Below are 26,873 nucleotides of genomic sequence, written 5' to 3'. Positions count from 1 at the left end.
GGATGTGTGAGTATTCAGGACGCAACATGGTGGTTTGGGTGGCCTCTGTAAGATTACACAGCTTGTGCAGTCCGGGATGGCTGAGGCATACCAAAACATATGTGACTTTCACTACCCGGTGTTCTTGGTTGCTGGCAATGGGATGGATAATGGTCAGAGAAATAGACTTGCCTCTTGATGGCTGCGAAGGTAAGACAGGGACCCACAAACCTCAAGCCTTGCAATGCTAAGGTACGGCCTGGCAATTCACATGTATGACAAGAGAAGTATGACATATGCACCATTGCTGCTTGAGTCCTAGAACATATGGTGGAGGTGTGTGGTTGAGTCTTTGTAGGGATGCAGGCTTCTACTCTGTGTGCTGCCTGGTGAGGGAGTGCCATGCGATAAGCTGCCTCACATGAAAGTATGTAAACAGCCCATTGAAGGAAAGCCTTAAGTGTACTTGTGCCTGCTTTTTTATAAGCATATTCTTGAATGGATGATGCTGATTCTACCAGGGAGAATCCCAGTTCAAATGCACTGATGTCTTGAATATTTATTAGCTATCTTCCAGCGGTGACTGGAAAGGGCGTTTTAAATGACTTAGTGCTAAGCTCATGGTGTGCTGTTTTAATTTGTTGATGCAGGCAGAAGAGAGTATCCAGTAAGCAAGGACTGCCTGCCGTCTTGTCTGGACCATGTTTGGGAAAGACCAGCCTACTTACTTCCCCAAGTTGTTAGGGACCCTAGTTGAGAAGCATTGAAGCCAGCGACAAACAAGTGTGATATAAACCCTGAGCGTTGTCCTGTTGCTTTTATGTTGATTCCTTAAATAACTGTTACTGCAATAACTAAACTTTGAGGGTGGAAACCATATTCAGTTTTGCCACACATTTTAGTAGGAATACATTAGACATGCCATCTAGTCACAGTGATGAGATTGAAAACTTACAGTTCAAGAGAAACCACTTCTTAGATCACATTCTCGTTCCAGGATAGTAAAGACCCCGGAGCACATACAAAACACACATATATACATTGTATATGTAAGCATACAATTTTATCTAGAATTTTTATACATATATCTATCTATCGACATCAGTAACCCAAACTACGACCAGGCATGATTCACCTACAGTTAAACCTATAGGAAGTAGAACTTCTCTGGCATCCTCAAGAGCTTCCTCCCATTCAGACACAAAAGGACTGTTATCTCCAATTAATCTGTCACCAGTGTAGTGCTTTCCTCTTAGCTAGTTTCTAAGCACTAACATAACACAACAGAAATGCACTTCTGAGGTCAAAGAAGACTTTTATTGTTGTTAATTCTTCCCCAACGCCAATTTTTTATGTATGACGAATTAGTAGCTTTCAAGTCCGCGTTAATCAAACAAAATATATCAGTTTGCAATATACACAGCAGGTTATATTTATAAGATATTGAATGCAAAGCAAAACAAATACTTCACCGTGTGGGAACTATTCACAGCTTCATCTTTCTAAGGTCTGCAAGCTGATGACCCCTGTCAGCCGCGAGAAAGAGATTCATCTACCCACACGGGATTGCTGCCAGCTGGCGCCAAGCTCCAGCACGAGGTCCGGCAGATTCGAATCTGACCCTCTGCAGCCTGTTACATTCGTTACAAAGGTGTGCCCCCTCCTCTCAGACCTGGGAAACTGAGCAAGCCTTTTGGAGACTGGCCAGGTCTCCAAGACTACTCCTGTTCCCAAGCTCAAGCAGAGAGAACAACACCATGTACCCTCTCTTATCAGGTCTAGTCTACTGTGAGAAAAACATCTTGGTTCAAAAACACAGCTTGGAAAAATACAGCTTGGATTCTCAACTGCAATGTCTAACTCCACGTTAAAGGCAATAGGCAGCTAACCTAAGTATCAAATGCAATGTCTAGTGTCATGTCAAAGCCAATAAGCATCTAAGCTGAATACAAAATGCAATGTCTTATATCATGTCAAAGCCCATAGGCAGCTGAGCTGAATACAAAATGCAATGTATAATATCATGTCAAAGCCAATAGGCAGCTGAGCTGAATATAAAATGCAATGTATAATATCATGTCAAAGCCAATAGGCAGCGGAGCTGAATACAAAGTGTAATGTATAATATGATGTCAAAGCCAATAGGCAGTTAAGCTGAATATAAAATGCAATATATAATATCATGTCAAAGCCAATAGGCAGAATATCTAATAGCATGTCAAAGTCAATAGGCAGCTAAACTGAATACATCATGTCAAAGCCAATAGGCGGCTAGACTGGATACAGCATGTCAAAGCCAATAGGCAGAATACAGAATGTAATGGCTAATGCAATGTCAAAGCCCATAGGCGGCTCAACTGAATACAGAAAGTAATGGCTAATGCAATGTCAAAGCCCATAGGCGGCTAAACTGAACAAAACATACCATGTGCTACTGGTGAACATTGAGCAACTAATATGCGCAGTGGTGAAACACAAAGTCATTGGTCAAAACAAAACTTAACAAATGGCAGTACAACCAGGATGGCTAGAAAGCCTTCATAAGGGCCCAGACCCATGCAGTCCGGACTCACAATATTCACAAATGTATTCACCAACGCGGTATCCCCCATGGACACTGTCACCTATGCCTCAGACACAAAAGACTGGACATACAACAGCACCTGGTTCTACCGTTCATTCCGGACTAAAAAAGAACAGACAGGACTCCTTGGTCACGCTCAAGGAGCAGCACACCGCAAAGATCCTGAGCAAGATCACCCTCTCCTACCAGGAGATCTCAGAGCTCTTGATCACGTCTTCGAAGATGCAGATCATCTTCCTGGTCTTCCACTACTACATCACCAATAAAAAAAACTATACGCCCACTCTGATAGACACTCCTTCTGCAAGAGTGTTCTCGGTGGAAGACATTAATACCTTTAATGACATGTTGGTTAGAGGAGCTCATAAATTAAATATTGACATCCCTGAACCCACAACATCGTTGTCTGTAAAAAAAATTTAACTCTGCACCTTCGGTCCTCTTTGAGACAAGCTCCTCCATCAGGCCCCAGGACTCCTACAGCCAGTAATGGGCACTTTCCTAACGCCAGCATCTTTACGTGCAGCTACGACAAAAATCCTGAACAAATATAAGGCCCCAGACCAACACCATTATTTCTCTGAACCGATCTTCCACCGGATTCAGTCATCCTATTTGCCGCCAGTAAGACTCAATCAGTTGCTTCCTCATCAACGGCACCACAAGATAAAGAAAGCAAACGCCTGGACTAGTTGGGGAGAAAAATGTGCAGCACTTCAGCTTCCTTCATGGTGGTATCTAGTGCATCTGTGCTTTTAGGGAGATATGATAGATTTCGCTGGGATTTTCTATCCAGATTTGTTGAAATACTACCCAGGGAGGATAGGCAGGATTTCCAAGAAATCCTACAGGAAGGAGGCCTAGTAGCCAATAAAATAATTAGTGCAGCTGCGGACAGCTCAGATCTAGCTGCACGTGGATATGCCCATGGAATATGGGCCAGACGTTCATCTTGGCTCTGCCTTACAGGCCTCAAGCCGGAAGCACAACACCGAATTATTACCCTCCCATTTACAGGCAACTCTTTATTTGGGTCGCACACGGACGATGAGATTGCCAAAATGAAGGCTGAAATCGACACAGTTAAGGCAGTAGGTCTAGATAAACGTAAAGAATACAGCAGAAGATACATGCCTTACAACAGCCGCCCATACCTTCAGAAGGTTCAAACCCCTCACTTGTTCCCAAGACAGCAACAAAGACCAGGGAGACACTTCTATCAATTCTGTAAACCAACAAGGAGGAGCCAGACAAAATCCATCTACTTCCAAAACACCAGGAAAACAATGAGAAATGACTTCCCGCAGTTCTGTCATCCACTCCAGTAGGGGGAAGTATCACCAGTCATGTAGGAGAATGGAGCTTCATAACCAAAACAGATAGGTTTTAAATATTGTAGAAAATGGGTATTCGCAATGCTTCAAAGCTCCACCTCCATCAGTCCAACCATCAAAAACATCTTGTCATCAACATCTCCTCCTACAAAACAAAGTTGTCACATTACTTCGAAAGGAGCTATTGAAGAGGTCCCACCCTCTCAAAAGCGAAGAGAAGTGTACTCCTGTTACTTCCTTGTGTGGAAAAAAAAGCCCAGAGACTTCAGATCCATTCTAGACCTAAGACATCTCCACAAATACATTTGCAAGGAAAATTTAAAAATGCTTGCCCTCCATCAGCTCTACCCCCAGCTCCATCAGGTGGACTGGATGTGTTCCATCAATCTGCAGGGTGGCTACTTTCACATCCCAGTAGCAGAGAAACACTGGAAATTTCTGCGCTTTATGGTCCGATCCAAACACTATCAGTACAAAGTACTACCCTTTGGTCTGAAGTCAGGCTCTCGCACATTCTCCAAGTGCATAGCGGTAGTGGCAGCAGACCTGTGGAGGAAAAATGTCTTCATTAACTCATACCCCGACGATTGGCTACTGAAAAGTAGCTCACCAACTCAGACAATGCAACATTGGCTACAAACCTTGCAAAGGTGTATCCTTTGGAGGAGAGAATATCAATAGCACAGAAGTGTCACAACGTCCTTCTCATTTCACAACCAATGGCCAGACAAATAGCCTCGCTCCTGGGTTCCATGGTCTCCTGCATTTTCATTGTTCCAAATGCCAGATTACACATGAGACCACTCCAAGAGAATCTGGAGGATCAATGGAGTCAATTCGCAGACAAGTGGGATGACAGATTGACTCAGCAGCGGCAAGGAACTCCCTACTGTGGTCGACTCATCGACAGCATCTGTTAATAGGAGCCCCTTTTCATCAGGACATTCCTACTCAAACTCTTGTAACAAATGCATCTCTTCAGGGATGGGGGCTTACGTGGGCTCCCTCCAATCTCAGGGCTTGTGGTTGAGCAAAGAGCAGCAGCACTACCACATCAACTTGCTAGAGCTGGGGGGCAGTTCATTTAGCTCACCACTCCTTTTACTCATCCATTCAGGACAGTTCTCTCCTGGTTCAAACGAACAGCATGACCACAATGTATATCTGAACAAGCAGGGGGGCACTTGATCTCATACCCTATCTCGGGAAGCACAGAACATCTGGTATTGGCTAATAGCAAGGAAGTTGTCAATCACAGGTATTCACCTCCAAGATATCCAGAACAAAAAAGCGGACCCTCTCAGCCAAAGCTTTTTCGACTCGCACAACTGGATTGTTCACAACAACGTTGTGCAAGATATTTTTCAAGGATGGGGGTATCCTCTATTAGACCTGTTTGCTGACAAAAACTGCAGAATCTTCGCATTCCGGTTCTACCAACCAGGGATAAAGGGGAATGCCCTGTTGATAGTCTGTTCAGGGACATATCTGGATGCTTTTTCACGCCTTCCCCTGATTCACACAGTCATCAACAAGTTTTACAGAGCCTGGACCAGGATGATACTAATAGTCCCAGAATGGCCCATCAATGGTGGTACACAGATCTTCCCCATCTATCAGAAAAGCCACACAGGAGACTCCCATGCAGACGGAATCTTCTCCACAAGCTCGAGGGGAAAGTATTCCATCCCAACCTTGACAGCTTGACTTCTGAACTCCTGCAAAATGGTCATCTAGGCCTTTTGCAGGAGTGCATGAATATTCTAGAGGAGTCTAAAATACCTTTAACACGGCATTCCTATACATTCAATTTGGAAAAGGTTTTACATGTGGGGTCTCCAGAATAACTTGCATCCAATTCTGGGGTAGGAGGATGTCATACTACCCTACCTCCTTCACTATCAAAATCAGGTTTACAGTTATCGTCAATTAAGGTACATCCTGCAGCTATTACTGCTTATCGAAAAATCACCCTCTCAGACAACATTCTTTAGAGTGCCTGTGGTTAAATATTTCCTAGAGGGCTTAAGAAAAATCCTCCAACCAAACCCCCCCCCCCCCCCCCCCCCCCCCCCCCAAAACCACCCTCACTGTTCATTTTCACCTCTTTGGGAATTGAATGTGATTCTGTCAAAGCTCTTGGGACCTCTCTTTGAACCTATACATAAGGCTCCTTTACATCTTACATGGAAGACAGCTTTTCTTGTTGCTATCACTTCAGCATGCAAAGTCTGCAAAATTCAGACTCTCAGTGCTAAGGAGCCCTACACAGTATTCCATGGTAATTGGGTGGTAATGAGGACCCATCCTGATTCCCTCATTATGCCTGATTTTCACATTAACCATACTATCTCACGTCCACCGCTCATTCCTAAACTGTCTACACCAGCAGAAAGAATGTTGCATTTTTTAGATCTGAAAAGAGTACTATCATTCTATCTCGATAAGACTAAAGATATCAGACAGTCTGATCATTTGTTTGTGAACCATGGCCCTATGAGAACCGGCATAACTGCCTCAAAGCAAACCATTTCCAGGTGGATAGTCTCATGTATTGTATTTACCTGCCATTTGGCTAACAAACAATTGACTGCCAGGCCCGAAGCCCACTCTACAAGGGGCAGGGCTCGACTTCTGAAAAATGTTCCCATCTGCGAAATCTGCAAAGCTGCAACATGGAGATCGCTGCATACTTTCACAAGGTATTACTGTTTAGATTCCGATACTAAGACAGACACTCAAGTGGGTCAGGCCTCCTAAAGAAATGCATTTCAGTAAACAAGTCAAATGCTTTTGCTTACATTTTTTCATCCGCAGGGGTGGGGGATTGGCTTGATAATCTATTCAGTGCTTATGACTATTGATGAGGATGCCATGGAAGAGAAGGATGTTACTTACCTGTAATCCTAGTTCTCTTCCAGGGGAATCCTCATTAAAGGCTTAAGCAACCCGCCCACCTACCAGGACGAATTTGGTATACCACAGTTTATACTTGCTGGTATTCTACTCTTCTTATCACCATAAAAAAGAAATAACCTAACTGTAACCCAACTGCCACCTTACTCTCACCTCTGGGGCATGGTGGGATTCTGGAAGCTCTGGAGGCCGTAAAGCATGGTGCCAGTTTTTCGTTCTGCTATGTTTATTTAAGTGCAGCCTATTGGCTATCAATACCTTTACATTTCATTACAGTTTTTATCTCAAATAAAACATTTCCTTAGCACTTTATCACTCTCTTTGCTGCTTTACAGAAATAGTTAACTTTGTTTTTCATGTTTATTAAGGAAAAACGTTACTAAAATAGGGCATTTTCAGCCTATTTTTAACATAGGCTGCATAGATGTGTAGACACGTGTGTGATGGATAAATGTATTTAAATTCTAGATATAATTTTATGCTTGCATTTATATGTAATGTATATACATGTGTGTTTTGTATGTGCTCTGGGGTCCCCTCGCGTGGGCGGGAATATTCAGTGCTTATGACTTTGATGAGGGTTCCCCTGGAAGAGAAACTAGGATTACAGGTAAGTGACTTATCCATCTTGCTCTCCCTCCTTCATATAACCAGTCCATTCATTTCTTCTTTTGGCATACTTCAACTTCTATTCAGCTTTACATAGTGGATATTTTCTAAGAGAGGCCAGATGTCCGATGGTAGAGGAGTGCCTCCATTTGAAGGTCTTGTGAGTGCAAGTAAAATTGCTGATGTTCCTGGGTAAATTTAGATGGAACTCGAAGGAGAAGTGGAAGAAGCTGCAGGTGACTTGGAGTTCTTACTGTGGAAACCAGCAATAATGAGTTTCCAGGATGTGTTTGTGTAGGAAGCTGGCTCTGTATATACTATATCAAAATGAGTTTTAATTTGCACAGAGTCCAGGGGTTCCCTGGAGGCTTAACAGAGGCTAAAGTAGATCATACTAATGCTCTCTTTTAGGGGAGAACCCGGGGTCACAAAGTTGCTGCAGATGAAGTCCAGAAGGTCTGTCCCGGGAAACCAAAGGCTGTACAAGGAGGAGGGCTACACCGAAGATCGGATTCACCAAGGCCAGGGGGCTACGGGTGCAGGGGGTACCTTTTGGCATCTGGAATCTTCGTCTGGTTTTGTTGTGGTCAGGAGGTCCTCCGCAGTTAGGCTGCATTTGACATCGTGTTGGACAGGAGGGGTCAACTCAGAGTTGACATTAGGTCAGAATTGCTTCGGTACCAGCTCTAGTCGGTTGGGCCTCCTGGACACGGGCCGTGGGTGGTTCTGGAGTCCTTTGCTGGTGTTTCTTTCTGGACAGGGCCACTGTCAACAGGAGGTCATGGTCCTCTGGGGTGCAGACAGTTCTCTTGAGGCTTTTCAGAGGTCGCTTGTCCTGCAGGATGCATAGACTTTTGGTTGCAGGGCTTCAGAAGCTGCACACAGGCCTGTAGGGATGGGCCCAAGACAGTTAGTGTATTCATCTTCTCTGCTGGGGGTCGGCTTTGCAGTCTCTTTTTTTTTATTCTTTCTTCTTCTTGAGGTCACCAGGAATCTGGTGAGCTGGATTCAGAGAGGCCCTTCAGTCCTGGATTTAGGGGCGTTACAGGGGTCAGGGGGCAGTAACGAATGGCTACTGTCCCTGAGGATGACTCTACCCTTCCGGTATACCCAAAGGGAGTGCACTATACCCTTCCACTCCATTTGGGGAGGGCGACACAAACCTAACCAAATCCAAGATGGAGGATTCTGCAGGGAGGGGTTCACTTCAGCTCTGGACAACTTAGGGGTGGTCCTAGCTGGAGTGGCCACTCCTTGTTTTTCCTAAGTTTCCTGATGGACTTGTCGCCAAAAGTGGGGCTTTTTCTGGGGGTGGGCATCTCCATTAGCTGGAGCGCACTGCAGCACTATAACAGGAGGCCTGAACCTTTGAGGCTCACTGCCAAGTCTGTACAGTTCCTCTAGAGGGGAGGTGTGAAGCATCTCACCCCCACCCCCCACCCCCTTGCTCAGGCTTTTTTTCGTGGCCTCAGAGTACAAAGGTTCTCAACCCATGGGGTCAGACTCTTGTCTCTTAGTGGCAGACTGGCACAGACTGGTCAGTCCTGCACTAAAGGATTGGGTAAGATACAGGGAAATCTCTAAGACGCCCTCTCTGTGCATTTTACAATAAATCCAACAGTGGCATCAGTGTGGTTTTATTGTGCTGAGAAGTTTAACAGACTTCAGCGAGACTATTATGAAGCTGTGGAGTTAATAATGACAACCCCCAGCCCCTATACTCAGTATGGCCACACTGCACTTGCAGTGTTTAAGAATGGACTTAAACACTGTAGTGGCATATCCTCGTGTAACTATTCCCTCACCTGTGGTATAGTGCAATCTGCCTTAGGGCTTTAAGGCCTGTTATAGGGGTGATGTACCTGGACGTGTGTGTGTGTGTGTGTGTATATATATACATATGTTCGATGGCATGTGTAGCTGCAGATACACATGCTGTGCACATCCCGCCATCTGGTGTTGGGTTCGGACTGTTACAGGTTGTTTTTCTTCGAAGAAGTCTTTTCGAGTCACGAGACCGAGGGACTCCTCCCATTTCGACTCCATTGCGCATGGGCGTCAACTCCATCTTAGATTGTTTTTTTTCCGCCATCGGGTTCGGACGTGTTCCTTTTCGCTCCGTGTTTCGGGTCGGAAAGTTAGTTAGAATCTCGGAAAAAACGTCGGTATTGTTTGCGTTCGGTATCGGGTTAGTTACAACAGATCGACACCGAATTTTGAAGAGCTTCGGTGGCCCTTCAGGGTTTTTTCGAACCCCCGTCGGGGCCTGGTCTGCCCGGCCATGTCTGACTTCAAGGCTGATGGAATGGACCCCATTCCGCTTCTGTCCAAAATGCCATAACAAGTATCCGTATACGGATCAGCATCTGGTCTGTAACTTGTGCTTGTCCCCAGAGCACAAGGAAGATACTTGTGAGGCCTGTCGAGCGTTTCGGTCGAGAAAGACGTTAAGAGACCGAAGAGCCAGAAGACTGCAGATGGCGTCGACGCGGACAGGACAAGAGCGTTTCGAGGAGGAAGAGGAAGCTTTCTCTATCCACGACTCGGACTCGGAAGAGCTCGAGGCCGAAGAAATGCCGAAAACCGTGAGTAAGACGTCGAAACATAAGACTCACGAGAAGTCAACAAAAGCCCAGGGGACGCCACCACCAACAGGCCATGGCTTAACCCAAAAAATAGGTGACCGATCCAAGGCACCGAAAAAGGGCACGCTGGTGTCAAAGTCATCCGACTCCGATCGAGATACCGCCACACAGCAATCTCGGACCCGAGTCATCGGCTCAGAGAAATTTCGGCACCGTGACAGCGGCACCGAACAAATTCGGCACCGAGACACCACCACGCCGAAAATTACAAAGGTTTCTTTGGAGCCTAAAAAGACGTCCGAAAAAGTTTCGGTTCCGAAACATCCAGCCTCGGAGCCGAACACAGGTTCCTATACAGAGGAACAAGGATTGTCCTCCCAAATGCAAAAACATAGATTCGGAGAGGAACTTCAAGCAGTAGAGCCAGACTATACTCAAAGGAGGCTCCACATTCAACAGGACACAGGGAAGATAACCACTCTTCCCCCAATTAAAATAAAAAGAAAACTTGCCTTTCAACAAAAGGACAAGGAGCCACAGGCAAAGGTGGCAAGGAAAACAACTCCACCACCGTCTCCACCACCATCAGTGCACACATCACCAGTAGCAACTCCTCCACTGATGCACTCCCCGACTCATACTACCATGAGTCAAGATGATCCCGATGCATGGGACCTTTGCGATGCTCCAGTATCGGACAACAGCCCAGACTCGTACCCTGCCAGGCCGTCCCCACCTGAGGACAGTACATCTTACACACAGGTGATCGCAAGGGCACCTGCTTTCCATAACGTCACCTTGCATTCCAAACCAGTTGAGGATGACTTTTTGTTTAACACGCTATCCTCCACTCATAGCCAATACCAAAGACTACCTATGCTCCCAGGAATGCTAAAACATTCAAAACAAATCTTTCAGGATCCTGTTACACAATGGTCACAAGCACAGGGTCAGCTTCTAGATCTGGTGTTAATAGACCGCCAAACCTACATCTCGCTTCAATGGTGGAACAGTATAAATTTAAACCAAGGGCGGACTTTTCAAGACCCAGTGCCACAATGCGTAATAACGACAGATGCATCCATGACAGGGTGGGGAGCACACCTCAATCAACACAGCATCCAAGGACAATGGGACATTCAGAAAAAACAGTTTCATATAAACCACTTAGAACTGTTAGCGGTATTTCTAGCTCTAAAAGCATTTCAACCCATAATAACCCACAAATACACTCTTGTCAAAACAGACAACATGACAACAATGTATTACCTAAACAAACAGGGAGGAACACACTCGACACAGTTGTGTCTCCTGACACAAAAAATATGGCATTGAGCGATTCACAACCACATTCGCCTAATAGCACAATTTATTCCAGGGATTCAGAATCAGTTAGCAGACAATCTCTCTCGGGATCACCAACAGATCCACGAATGGGACATTCACCCCCAAATACTGAACACTTACTTCCGAATTTGGGGAACGCCACAAATAGATCTATTTGCAACAAAAGAAAACTCAAAATGCTAAAACTTCGCATCCAGGTACCCACAACATCAGTCTCAGGGCAATGCACTATGGATGAACTGGTCAGGGATATTTGCGTACGCTTTTCCCCCTCTCCCACTTCTTCCATATCTAGTAAACAAGTTGAGTCAAAACGAACTCAAACTCATACTAATAGCACCAACATGGGCAAGGCAACCTTGGTACACAACACTACTAGACCTTTCAGTAGTACCTCATGTCAAACTACCAAACAGACCAGATCTGTTAACACAACACAAACAACAGATCAGACATCCAAATCCAGCATCGCTGAATCTAGCAATTTGGTTCCTGAAATCCTAGAATTCGGGCACTTAGACCTCACACAGGAATGTATGGAGGTCATAAAACAAGCTAGAAAACCTACCACTAGACACTGCTATGCAAATAAGTGGAAAAGATTTGTTTATTACTGCCATAATAATCAAATTCAACCTTTACACGCATCTGCAAAAGATTTAGTAGGATACTTACTACATTTGCAAAAATCTAAACTAGCTTTCTCTTCCATTAAAATACATCTTACTGCAATTTCAGCATACCTGCAAATTACGCACTCAACTTCATTATTTAGGATACCAGTCATAAAAGCGTTTATGGAAGGCCTAAAGAGAATTATACCACCAAGAACACCACCAGTTCCTTCATGGAACCTCAACATTGTCTTAACACGACTCATGGGTCCACCTTTTGAGCCCATGCAATACTTAACGTGGAAAGTTGCATTTTTAATTGCCATCACATCTCTAAGAAGAGTGAGTGAAATTCAAGCATTTACCATTCAATAACCATTTATTCAAATACACAAAAATAAAGTTGTTCTAAGGACAAATCCTAAATTTTTACCAAAAGTAATCTCACCGTTCCACTTGAATCAAACGGTAGAATTACCAGTGTTCTTCCCACAGCCAGATTCTGTAGCTAAAAGAGCACTACATACATTAGACATCAAAAGAGCACTAATGTACTACATTGACAGAACAAAACTAATTCGAAAGACAAAACAACTATTTATTGCCTTTCAAAAACCTCATACAGGAAATCCAATTTCAAAACAAGGCATTGCTAGATGGATAGTTAAGTGTATTCAAACCTGCTATCTTAAAGCTAAAAGAGAACTGCCTATTACACCAAATGCACACTCAACCAGAAAGAAAGGTGCTACCATGGCCTTTCTAGGAAATATTCCAATGAACGAAATATGTAAGGCAGCAACATGGTCTACGCCTCATACATTTACCAAGCACTACTGTGTAGATGTGTTAACTGCACAACAGGCAACAGTAGGTCAAGCTGTACTAAGAACATTATTTCAAACTACTTCAACTCCTAAAGGCTGAACCACCGCTTTTGGGGAGATAACTGCTTACTAGTCTATGCACAGCATGTGTATCTGCAGCTCTACACATGCCATCGAACGGAAAATGTCACTTACCCAGTGTACATCTGTTTGTGGCATTAGTCACTGCAGATTCACATGCGCCCACCCGCCTCCCCGGGAGCCTGTAGCCGTTTAGAAGTAGATCTTAAACATTTGTACATTTGTAAATATATTACTTTAACCTTCATTATGTACATACGCATTCACTCCATTGCATTGGCACTATTACTAGCATACACAACTCCTACCTCACCCTCTGCGGGCAAAACAATCTAAGATGGAGTCGACGCCCATGCGCAATGGAGTCAAAATGGGAGGAGTCCCTCGGTCTCGTGACTCGAAAAGACTTCTTCGAAGAAAAACAACTTGTAACACTCCGAGCCCAACACCAGATGGCGGGATGTGCACAGCATGTGAATCTGCAGCGACTAATGCCACGAACAGATGTACACTGGGTAAGTGACATTTTCCATATATATATATATATATATATATATATTCAATGGCATGTGTAGCTGAAGTCCTTTCGAAGTCACAGGATCGAGTGACTCCTCCTCTCGGTTACAGTGCGCATAGGCATCGACTCCATTGTTAGGTTGTTTTCTTTCCGCTGTCTGGTTCTGACGTGTTTCCTCTCGCTCCGAGATTTCGAACCGGAAATCTCATTTAATCGTCGGTATTGTTTCGATCGCGTTCCATCTAGCCTCGAACCGATAGTGCCGTCGGAATATAGATTTCACCCTTCTGGGCGTGCCCGACTCTGGCCTGTTCAGGCCTACCGCGTGGAAGCATGATGGATGGGACTCCATTTCGATTCTGCCCTCGGTGCCACGCGAAGTTTCCCTATACAGACCAACACCTGCTTTGTAATCTGTGTCTTTCTCCGGATCACCAAGAAGAGGATCGTGAGGCCTGTCGATCGTTTCAATCCAAGAAGACCTTGCGGGATCGGAGAGCCAGAAGGTTAGAGATGGCGTTGAAAAGTACAGAGCATCCCAACGTCATGGAAAAACAGGCGCAGACAGCAGTCTCCCTCCGAGACACCGACTCCGAGCAAGAGTTGGAAGAAGACAGACATATCACTGCTGGCCAGCACGCGAGTACGTCTGCCCCTACGCCCACCTACAAAAAAACCTCTGAAGGCCTTGGGTACACCACTGCCAGAAGGCCATGGTTCTACCCGAAAAAAGACTGTTGACCGACCTTCGGGTTCGGCGCCGAAAAAGACCACTTCTCCGTCCACTTGGGAGTCGAGTAAATCGGTAAAAAGTTCTGCCTCGGACTCCAGTAAGCGTCTTCAATCCTCGGAGACGAAGCTTCGACGCCCTGCTTCGAAGCCGAAACAGCCGACTCCATTTTCGGGACCGAAAAAGATCCGAACTTCGGAACCCAAGAAAGCTTCTTATACAGAGGAACAATGACTTTCGAGCCGCCTCAGACTTCTAAATCAATGCAGGAATCTTACAGACCTTCTGATGAGGACACTGAGATTCAGCTCATACTGGAGGTTATGGATGAGAGACAATCCAGAATCCATATACACTAATAAACTGGCAGAAATGTTAGTGCACCCCCTTTGAAAACTAAAAGAAAGCTGGCTTTTCAAGAGGAATTAGACTCTGTTCAACCACCAGCAAAAATGTACAAGCAAAAGGATCCTTGGGATCTATATGACCTGGATCCTATTACAGATAATGTTCCTGACTTATACCCCCCCCAAGCCTTCTCCACCAGAGGACACTACTGCATTCACGCAGGTTGCTTCCAGGGCAGCTGCTTATCATGATATGCTTATGCATACTGAGCCCCTAGAGGAGGATTTCTTCTTCAACACTGTCTTCCACTCACTCTAGATATCTATGCCTTCCCATTTTGCCTGGAATCGTCAAACATGCAGACCAAATTTTTAGTGAGCCGGTCAAAGCTAGAGTAATTACTCCGCGTATTGACAAAAAGTACAAACCTGCTCCTATAGACCCAGACTACATCACACACCAAGTTCCTCCAGATTCAGTGGTGGTGAGTGTGGCTAGAAAAAGGGCTAATAGCCAATCCTCTGGGATGCTCCTCCACCTGATAAGGAGAGTAGGAAGTTTGATGCTGCTGGCAAGAGAGTGGCCACGCAAGCGGCCAACCAAGGGCGAATTGCAAATTCACAAGCACTTCTTGCCAGATATGATAGAGCCCACTGGGATGAGTTGCAAGAACTCATACAGCACCTCCCAAAAGAGCATCAAAAGAGAGCACAACAGATAGTAGAAGAGGGACAGGCCATAAGTAACAACCAGATACGTTCTGCCCTCGATGCTGCCGATACAGCCGCAAGGAGTGTAAATACTGCCATTACAATAAGGAGTCATGCTTGGCTACGCTCTTCTGGCTTTAAACCAGAAATCCAAAAGGCAGTACTAAACATGCCTTTTGACAAGAAACACTTATTTGGGCCTTAGGTCGATATGACCATAGAAAAGCTGAGGAAAGACTACGAGACTGCCTAAGCAATGGGAGCATTATACACATCACCGTATAGAGGGTCCTTTCGATGGCCACAATTTAGGGGAGGATACAAACCACAATCCTCTGAAGCTTCTACCTCCTAGGCAAAGCAGGGACAACAGTAGCAACAATATCAGAGAGGGGGATTTTGATTGTCCTATTGAGGCTAATATTTTAGAGACAAGTTCCAAGCCTCAAAACAAACCACTACATCATCCAGACAGTGACTTCTTTCCCACCCCTCCACCCCACACATCTCCTGTGGGGGGAGGATTACAGCAATTCTATTCTCATTGGCAAAATATCACCACAGATAATTGGGTGTTATCAATTATCTGCAATGGCGGTTGCCTAGAATTAATCTCCCGCCCCTCCAAACATTCCACCACGTTACCACAAATTGTCCCCAGAACAAGTTCTGTTGCAACAGGAGGTGCAATCACTACTACTAAAACAAGCAATAGAATTGGTCCCACATTCTCAACAAGGAACAGGAGTATACTCACTATACTTCCTCATTCCCAAAAAACAATGGCACTCTAAGGCCTATCCTAGACCTCATGTCTCTCAATCTATATATCCTGTCAGAACACTTTCACATGGTAACTCTGCAGGACATCATTCCACTGCTACAGAAACAAGATTACATGACTGATTTAGACCTCAAAGATTCGTATTTCCATGTACCCATCCATCCAGCTCACAGAAAATACCTCTGGTTTGTTATAGCAGGAAAACATTATCAGTTCAAAGTTCTGCCATTCGGCATAACAACAGCTCCAAGAGTCATCACAAAATGTCTATTAGTAGTAGCAGCCTACTTAAGAAGGCAACACATTCACTTCTTTCTATATCTAGACGATTGGCTAAAAAAATCAAGCAATTTTACACAATGCCAACAACACACTCAGTACGTAATAGAAACCCTACATGCACTAGGGTCCACTCTAAATTACCAGAAATCCCACCTTCAACCAGCACAAGTACAACCTTACCTAGGTGCTATTCTAAATACTCAAAAAGCCCTAACATATTCAAATACACAAAGGATACAGGCTTTCCAAAATCTCATACCACACATACAGCCAAATCAGCAATACACTGTAAGATTTATCATGAAGATTCTAGGAATGAGGGCATCTCGCATAGCGATAGTATGCAAGACTCAACATGAGGCCTTTGCAAAAATGCCTCTCAGAACAATGGTCTCAGGCACACAGTCAATTGCAAGATCTAGTGTTGATAGACCGCCAAACGCACATGTCCCTTCAATGGTGGAATCTCAGAAATCTAATGAAGGGGCAGTCATTTCAAGACCCTGTGCCTCAGACCACAATAACAACAGACGAATCAATGATAGGTTGGGGAGCTCATCTCCACAACCAAACCGTTCAAGGGGAATGGGATTCCAAACAGAAAGAATTTCACATAAACCATTTAGAATTATTAGCTGTTTTTCTTGCCCTAAAAGCATTTCAGCCCCTTCTCAAACACAAGATTGTTCTGCTAAAAACAAACAACATGACGACCATGTATTACCTCAGAAAACAAGGCGGGACACATTCATCTCAACTGTCCCTACTAGCCCAGTCAATATGGAAATGGGCAGTTCACAATCACATTTATCTGTTAGCAGAATACATTCCAGGAATACACATTTAGCTGGTGGATCTCCTAAGCAGAAATCACCAACATACACACAAATGGGAGATTCACTTCCAGGTACTTCAAAAGTACTTTAAAAAATGGGGAACACCAGAAATAGACCTATTTGTAACAAGCGAAAACACAAAATTCCAAAACTTCGCATTCAGACATCCACATCCCCTATCCAAGGGCAATGCTCTATGGATCATTTGGTCTGGGATATTTGCTTACGTTTTTCCGCCTCTCCCACTCCTTCCCTTTCTGGTCAACAAACCTCACCATGGTGCTCATAGCCCCAACGTGAGGACGATAACATTGGTACACAACACTCCTAGACTTCTTTGTAGTACCTCATTCCAAACTCCCAAACAGACCGGATTTGTTAACACAAAACAAAGGTCAAATCAGGCACCCAAACCCCAATGCTCTCAATTTAGCGAAGTCATAAAATTTTGATACCTAAAACTTCCATTAGAATGTATGGAAGTACCTAAGCAGGCACGTAAACCTACTACTAGACAATGTTATGCTAACAAATGGAAAAGATTTTAAATACAAGCATTCACTCTTGAGGAACCTTTTTTCCAAGTACACAAACATAAAGTTGTACTTAGACCAAATCCTAAATTTCTCCCGAAAGTAGTATCTCCTTTTCACATCAACCAAACAGTAGAATTGCCAGTCTTCTTTCCACAGCCTGACTCAGTTGCAGAAAGAGCCCTCCATACTCTGGATCACAAAAGAGCTCTTATGTACTATATAGATAGGACTAAAGATTTTAGGAAAACAAAACAACTTTTCAGCAACCACATAAAGGCAATCCTATCTCTAAACAGAGGTTAGCAAGATGGATCGTTAGATGCATACAAACATGTTACAACTTTTGATCACATCTAGAGCATATTCTACAAGAAAGAAAGGTGTTGCTATGACACTCTTAGGAAACATACCAATGGCTGATGGAAGTAAAGCTGCCACATGGTCTACTCATACATTTACAAAACATTATTGTGTAGATGTATTTTCAAAGCAACAGGCTAACGTTGGCCAAGCTGTCTTACGAACACTATTTCAAACAACTTCAACTCCTACAGGCTAGCCACCGCTTATTTTTGGGAAGATTAACTGCTTTGTAGTCTATGCATAGCATGTGTATCTGGAGCCATAGAACGGAAAATGTCACTTACCTAGTGTACATCTGTTTGTGGCATATAGTGCTGCAGATTGATATGCACCTTCCCTCCTCCCCGGAAGCCTGTATTCGTTTAAGTTTATCATATGTACATATGTAGATACATTTACATTTGTATGGACATCTCTTTATATTCTTATACTCTATCACTCCTTCCTTCACCCTTTGTGGGAAAACAATTTAACAATGGAGTCGATGCCCATGCGCACTGCAACCGAGAGGTGGAGTCACTCGATCATGTGACTCTGAAAAGACTTCTTCGAAGAAAAACAACTTGTAGCACTCCGAGCCCAACACTAGATATCGGAAGAGATATGCATAGCATGTGAATCTGCAGCACTGCATGCCACGAACAGATGTACAATAGGTAAGTGACATTTTCCATATAAGGCCATTAGAATCAAGATTTGATTGGGAAGCCTGGGAAGAATGCAGGTGCAGTATTTACTGAACATATTGAATAAGGTTTTTTTTCCTAACTTTCATCTCAAGTAATTTTGATTAGAGCTTTAGTAAATGTTGCTTCTACCTATGAATGTCATAGCTTAAAAAAATTCTCTGAATATTCACAATAGTGTTCATCATCCAGTATTTATAAAGGTTTACATTTATGGAATGGTACCTTTGTGAGCGACTACTAGCAATTTGATATTTTTTGTGCATGTCTGTCTGTCTTTCTGTAGCTTTATTGTTACCTAGAAAGTATGAAGAGTAATATTGAATGGCCCATGTGGGTTCATTTGCAGTGCTGCAGGATTGATAGGCATTTTCAATGACCACTTCTATTTCTCTAAGACTTACACGATCTAACCATTTATCTACCCGTTCTTTTTTTAGGAAGTGAAATATCCAGAATATTTAGATATACGTCCATACATGTCTCAGCCTAATGGTGAAGCAATATTTTATGTGTTGTATGCTGTCCTTGTCCATAGTGGTTTCAGCTGCCATGCTGGGCACTACTACTGCTACGTGAAGGTAAGAAATTGTTCATTAGTATTGATAAAAAGATTTTAACTGAACAACTGTCTTCAACTTTTAAATATCTAACAAAAGTTGTAATCACTAATGGTTTAATCAATGACGGTTTTAAATTTACGTGAATTGTGTAGGAAAACTATGGATGCAGGACCCTTAAGTTTCCGAAATCTCTCATTTAATGTTACGAGCGAAGAAAAACTACATCTGTGAGTGTGTGGCATCTTTCCTATTTGGGAACATCCAAATGATGTGTTGTAACTTTGAAACTGTACCTGGCAGAAATTGCACACAGTAAAAATATTTCCACCCTCCTCCCACCCTTATATTTAAAAAGTTGTTTCTTGCAAGTTCTTAACTTAAAGGGCTTCATGATAGTGTAGCGATACAAGCTTTGTTGCTTCTTTTTCCAGTCTCCTTTTCAATCTTATATTCTCACTCCCCTGCTATTGTTTCTTTTTTCCCCACACATCCTCTTGCTATTTTGGTTAAATTAATCCTCCTACTGTCTCTAATCAGACTTACTTCTTCCATGCTACGCGTGTCCTTAAACCCTCAAGGTTTTCTTGCTTCCTCTTCTGGAATTCCCATGCACCAGACTAGCCTTTTTTTCTTGTCTGATCTCTCTATTGCTCTTTGTCTTTCCACTGCTGTTTTGTAGGAGGAATAGTCATTTCTCTCGTAGGGGATTTCCATGTATAGTCCTAAGCACTGAATAGTTCTGCGCGCCTGCGGGGACCCCGGAGCACTGATGTGAAGCATATTCTTAAGTGCAGATACCAGCCCTTTGAAAAAGGTCTGTCAAAAACCACTTAAGAATAACACTGTGCAGCCTATGTGAACAGCTACACAGGCCAAATTGTTAAAAAGAAAGCAGCTGCAGTGTAAATTCACGTTCAAACACCTATTTATTGTAGAAATGTGATAAAAAATACATTCTCATACTTTATTTACATCCCTCATGAGAATAAAACAATGCAGGGCAGTGTAGCCCATAGGCTGCCATTATACAGAATGTAAATAGAGCTGTGCCTTTAAGAAAGTAAAGTCTTCCTGTATCCCATCATGCACAGCAAAAGGCAGTTGCCTCAGTTCTTTTTTCCATCTCCTTCTGACAGGACCCTGAAGCATTGAGCTCTACTTCACAAAGCTTTTTTGACAGAAAATTCAATTAAAACTTTTTGAATTTCAATTTCACTCGACGTTTTTAACATTGAGTGAACATTTGCTAACCTTTTCTGTCAAATTCTGACAGAAATTTAAGGTTTTTCTATTTTAGAATGCCTTCACTTTTTGATAAATGTCCTTCTTGTGGCAGAAAAAAGGCTAAAACAGATCCACACCAGGTCTGTATAATTTGCCTTCCATCCAGCCACAAGCCTGACTCCTGTGACATCTGTAGAACTTTCTCCAGAAGAACCCTTCGTGACAGGGAGAAAATTCGACTTCAGGCAAGAGAGGACAGGAGAAGAAGTGGTCAATCTGCCACAGAGCGAGGAGAAGGTCAGTCTTCTACCAGGGCTCACCCTGTTTCCTCTGCTACTTCTGCCAGACCTGCTCATAAACGGCATAGGTCTCCGACGACGTCGAGGCCTGGAACGGCGCCGACATGCTCGCCGTCGAGGACCGGCTCACCGTCGAGAAAGAGGCATCGCTTGACGTCGGCAGCTGTTTCGCCGTCGAGAAGATCTTGGTCCGGGTCGACGCGACGAGGACGATCGGCGTCGAGGGAGAGTGCTCGCCGTCGAAGACGGTCGCTGTCATCACATCGACGTCGAGAAAGGTCGTCGTCGAGAGGATCTCAGCAACGAGGGGAATCAACGTCAAGAGGCACCCGCCGTCACCGTACTTCGACGTCGAGGAGTGTGTCGACGTCGAGGCAACAGTCAAAGAGGCCTAAAAGGGTTTATACCACTTCAGAATCCTCGGCCTCACTCATCCTACTTCCGGCTTCGCCTCAGCTCTCTCCTCAACAGCCGCCGTTGCCGCAGACACCAGTAACACCTGCGGCTCCTCTTCCGTCCCCCCCTTCAGAGTCTGTTTCGATGACTCCAGCGGAATCCATAAGACATTCTAGACATTCCTCTAGACGTTCGTCTTCCTCTCGGCACCAACGACATGAGTCATTTCAGAGATCCTCGCATTCACGTCATAGACATTCTTCTTCGTCTACAAGGGACTACTCTCCAACCCTGTCGGACTCCCCGTCCCCGAGAGTGTCCCCCATAGATGACGTGAATACCTTCCAAGAGGTCCTAGTGCGCGGGGCGACCAAACTAAATATCCCGCTGGCGGTACCCGCCCCATCGACCTCCGTGATTTTTGAGACTTTACACCAGAGGACATCGTCAAGACCTTTACTTCCACTGGTTCCGGGTCTTCTTGAACCGGCAATGGATATTTTTCTGACACCGGCCACAACGAAATCTGCTCCTTCCAGACTTATTAAAAAGTATCGCCCACCGGAGCAAGACCCTCTATTCCTAAGATCGGACCCGGTGCCGGACTCGGTGGTTATAGTAGCGGCAAAGAAGTTACACTCTACATCACCGTCTTCCTCCTCGCCTCCGGATAAGGAGAGCAGAAAGATCGATGCTGCAGGCCGAAAAGTATGCTCTACCGCAGCCATCACAATGAAAGCAGCCAGTGCCACTGCTTTATTAGGAAGATATGATTGTGCTCTTTGGGACTCTATGCTGCAGTTTGCGGAGCACTTACCCAAGGACAAAAATTTCTTGGAGGTCGTGGGTGAGGGTGCCATGGTTTCCAACCAGGTGATAAGTGCTGCTAATGATTGTTCGGTGCTGTCGGCACATAACTACGCTTATGGAGTAGCTTTAAGACGACACGCATGGTTGCGATTGACATCTCTCAAACCAGAGGTACAACAGAGGATTCAGAATTTACCATTTTCAGGCTCCACCTTGTTTGGCTCTCATGCCGATGACGAAATGTCAAGAATGAAGTCTGAGTTAGACACTTTAAAAGCGGTAGGCATTGAACGCCCAAAGGAACAACAAAAAGTATTCTGTCCCTACCAGCGAAGGCTATTCACCCACAGGTATCAGGCACCACACTGGATGTCCTCACTTCCCCAGCAGCAACAGCAGCAGCCAAGGGCCTTCTCGACACAGCGAAAGTCGACAAGGGGTCGTTCCACGCCGCAAACTCAGGCAATTCGCCAGGCTCCCGCGTCTAAGCCCTGAATCTTCGCTTCCCCCTCCTCCGTTACCCACTCCGGTAGTGGAAAGTATCTCAAATCATCTGGACGAGTGGCTACGCATCACATCAGACGCCTGGGTATTGAATATTGTGCGAAATGGTCACGCTCTCAGATTCATCAGTCCTCCTCCATCTGTTCCACCCAAACCAGCCAGCCACCACCTCGAAGCTCTTCAGTTAGAAGTAGATATTCTATTACAAAAAAGAGCAATAGAGCCCGTCCCGATCAACCAACGCGGGAAAGGGATTTATTTGAGGTATTTTCTAGTGCCAAAGAAGGACAAACAAGAGTTTTGTCCCATTCTAGACCAAAGGGCAGCAAACAAGTGGATTTGCAAAGAGAAATTCAGGATCCTATCCTTGCACCAAATTTACCCGCAACTTCGTCAGGGCGACTGGCTCTGTGCGATAGACCTTTGCAACGCTTATTTTCACATTCCGGTGAGCAAGAAACATCGAAAATTCCTACGGTTCACCGTCGGCAAAAGCCATTACCAATTTGCGGTTCTACCCTTCGGCCACAGATCAGCGCCGAGAACTTTTTCCGAATGCATGGCGGTGGTAGCCGCCCATTTGAGGAAGCATCGAATATTTGTCTACCCCTATCTAGACTATTGGCTCATAAAGGCCTCCAACTATCTAGAGGCCCAACAACATTTCAACTGGACTCAACAACTGCTCCACAATATCGGTCTTCAAGTCAATCTTCTCAAGTCCACAGCAACGCCTGTTCAGAGGCTTCATTACTTAGGGGCCATTATATATACCAATCAAGGAAAGGTGTTTCCTTCGGAGGAACAAGAATTATCGATTCTCCAAAAGTGCAAGCAACTAGAGAGAACACCACAGACCACTGCAAGAGTAATAGCCTCTCTACTGGGCTCGATGGCGTTGTGTATTCACCTCGTTCCCAATGCTCGCCTCCATATGAGACCCTTACAGGAGTGCCTGGAGGACCAATGGTGTCAACTGATGGACGATTGGGAGAGCAGAGTCCTTCTTTCCCCCCACGCCTTACAGTCCCTCAAGTGGTGGTGTTCACCCAACAATCTCTTGGTGGGGATGCCTTTCCATCAACAGCCTCCAGCTCAAACCATCGTAACAGACGCATCGCTGCTCGGATGGGGAGCGCACATGGATCATCTTCGAGTCCAAGGCAAGTGGTCACAGAGAGAGAGTCTCTATCATATCAACCTGCTGGAGCTTCGCGCAGTCCATCTTGCGCTCAAGGCCTTCCTACCTTCTCTGAAAACGGAAACTCCCCTCCTCCAGACAGACAACGTGGCCACCATGTATTACGTAAACAAACAAGGAGGCACCAGGTCCAGGATATTATCCAGAGAGGCTCAGACAATCTGGCATTGGCTTCTAGCCAGGAACCTGTCGCTAGTGGCAACGCACCTGCCGGGCAGGCAGAATGTTCAAGCGGATGCTCTCAGCCGCGTAATGGACGAAAACCACGAATGGGTATTACACGACGACGACGTTCGTTCCATTTTCGCACTATGGGGTACCCCCTCTATAGACCTATTTGCAACCCCAGAAAACAAAAAATGCCAAAGCTTCGCCTATAGATATTACCATCCAGGTACACTGGGGAATGCCCTGTGGATAAGCTGGTCAGGAGCATTTCTTTACGCCTTTCCACCGCTTCCCCTGATACCGGCAGTCCTCCAGAAGCTATCCAATGCTCAATCCAAAATGATTCTAATTGCTCCAGAATGGCCACGCCAATGGTGGTTTCCAGACCTTCTGCACCGGTCACTCAAGCCACACATCAGACTGCCTCATCGTCCGGACCTTCTCACGAAGTTCAGAGGGCAGATATCTCATCCCAACCTCTCATCATTGAGTTTGGCAGCATGGCTCCTGAGTTAGTGCAATATGGACACTTGAACCTACCTCAGGACTGTATGGAAATCCTAAGAGAAGCAAAGCGCCCTTCCACACAATCGGCTTATGCATGCAAGTGGAAAAGATTCTGTGTGTGGTGTTTGGACAACAACGTTGACCCGGTATCCTGTGGAGAGGAAGCTATCCTGCCATACTTGCTAAGTTTGGCAAAATCGGGTTTACAATTGACATCAATAAAAGTACACTTGGCGGCTCTAACGGCATATAGAAAGAGCCCCTCTCAAACCTCCTTTTTTAGGATCCCAATTATCAAGGACTTCCTGGAGGGCTTAAAAAAGGTTTTCCCTCCCATTAGGAGGCCATCTCCTCCATGGGAACTGAATGTTGTCCTATCGCGTCTCATGCTACCTCCGTTCGAGCCAATACATAAAGCATCACTTCAACATCTCACGTGGAAAACTGCGGTTGCAATCACATCAGCGCGTAGGGTCAGCGAAATCCAGGCCCTTTGCGCTCAAGAACCCTACATGGTCTTTCATTTTGCGAAAGTAGTGATGAGGACGCATCCAAAATTTTTACCGAAAGTCGTTTCTGACTTTCATGTGAACCAAACCATTTCATTACCGACTTTCTTTCAAAATCCAACTACCCCTGCCGAGAGAACTCTGCATTCTCTGGATGTAAAGAGGGTTTTGAAATTTTACTTGGACAGGACAAAATGCTTGCGTAAATCACAGCAGCTCTTTGTTAACTATGGCCCAGTTAGAACAGGGTTGGGCACGTCTAAGCAATCATTATCCAGGTGGATTGTTTCATGTATACTGTTGTGTTATCAGTTAGCGAACAAATCTCTTGGTGGCAAGCCAAAAGCCCATTCTACTAGAGGGAAGGCAGCTACTACGGCCTTAATGAGAAATATCCCTTTGGCAGAGATATGCAAGGCAGCCACTTGGAAATCAGTCCATACCTTTACACAGCATTACTGCCTTGATACAGACGCTAGGGCAGATGTGCAGGTTGGACAGGCCTCGCTTAAGAATTTATTTGCATGATTCATGTTTTTTCAGTATTATTCTGTCTACTCCACCGCGGTTATGGGGATGGGCTTGCTAGTCTATTCAGTGCTTAAGACTATACATGGAAATCCCCTACGAGAGAAGGAATGGTTTCTTACCTGTAACTCCAGTTCTCTCGTAGGGGTATTTCCATGATAGTCATAAGCAACCCTCCCTCCTCCCCGGTGGAGTTGACATAGAAAAAGTTGCCATAGTAGTATCGAGGTTGGTACTCCAACGAATGTTTTGTTCCTTCATGTCAGGTTACAAGCCTTCAAAAAGAACTGAGGCAACTGCCTTTTGCTGTGTATGATGGGATACAGGAAGATTTTACTTTCTTAAAGGCACAGCTCTATTTACATTCTGTATAATGGCAGCCTATGGGCTACACTGCCCTGCATTGTTTTATTCTCATGAGGGATGTAAATAAAGTATGAGAATGTATTTTTTTATCACATTTCTACAATAAATAGGTGTTTGAACGTGAATTTACACTGCAGCTGCTTTCTTTTTAACAATTTGGCCTGTGTAGCTGTTCACATAGGCTGCACAGTGTTATTCTTAAGTGGTTTTTGACAGACCTTTTTCAAAGGGCTGGTATCTGCACTTAAGAATATGCTTCACATTAGTGCTCCGGGGTCCCCGCAGGCGCGCAGAACTATTCAGTGCTTATGGAAATACCCCTACGAGAGAACTGGAGTTACAGGTAAGAAACCATTCCATCTTCAGGTTTGGCAGTTATGTACATCATTTCCCTTTTGGCCCAAGTCTGTTCTGCTCAATACGTTTTAGGAGGCTATTAAAACATGCTCCTCATTTTAGACACAGTGGGTCCCTCTTTCTAACTTTATGATATTGGAATATGTGACAAAATGTGTTCATCAAGAAACCATCACCATCCACTGTCCCATAAGAAGACCACCATTGAGAAAGTGAAAGTAGAAATTATATATATATGTTCGATGGCATGTGTAGCTGCAGATACACATGCTGTGCACATCCCGCCATCTAGTGTTGGGCTCGGAGTGTTATAAGTTGTTTTTCTTCGAAGAAGTCTTTTTCGAGTCACGAGATCGAGGGTCTCCTCCCCTTTCGGCTCCATTGCGCATGGGCGTCAACTCCATCTTAGATTGTTTTCTTTCCGCCATCGGGTTCGGACTTGTTCTATTTCGCTCCGCGTCTCGGTTCAGAAAGTTAGTTAAAATCTCGGAAAATTCGACGGTATTGTTAGAGTTCGGTATCAGGTTAGTTACAACAGATCGACACCGATTTCGGAAGAGCTCCAGTGGCCCTTCTGGGTTTTCGATTCCCCGGCGGGGCCTGGTCGGCCCGACCACGTGCGTCTTCAAGGCTAATGGAACGGACCCCATTCCGCTTCTGCCCCGAGTGTCACAACAAGTATCCTTTTACAGATCAGCATCTGGTCTGTAATTTGTGTTTGTCTCCAGAACACAAAGAGGATACTTGTGAGGCCTGTCGAGCGTTTCGGTCGA

At 44.7% G+C, this 26,873-nt stretch overlaps 1 protein-coding gene across 4 annotated transcripts in view; it reads left to right on the top strand.

The window, feature by feature from the left end:
- Nucleotides 1-26,873, top strand: part of USP42 (ubiquitin specific peptidase 42) — a 668,484-nt gene that overhangs the window by 326,399 nt on the left and 315,212 nt on the right. For all 4 annotated transcript variants that reach the window (XM_069210325.1, XM_069210321.1, XM_069210323.1 and 1 more), the window contains exon 10: nt 19,109-19,249. In XM_069210325.1, coding sequence (XP_069066426.1) covers nt 19,109-19,249 — 141 coding nt within the window. The remainder of the gene's footprint in view (nt 1-19,108; nt 19,250-26,873) is intronic.

The sequence above is a fragment of the Pleurodeles waltl genome, chromosome 10 (assembly GCF_031143425.1).
Source record: "Pleurodeles waltl isolate 20211129_DDA chromosome 10, aPleWal1.hap1.20221129, whole genome shotgun sequence".
Lineage (NCBI taxonomy): Eukaryota > Metazoa > Chordata > Amphibia > Caudata > Salamandridae > Pleurodeles > Pleurodeles waltl.
The sequence above is the reverse complement of the archived record's forward strand: the minus strand, read 5'-3'. Positions and strand labels throughout refer to the sequence as shown.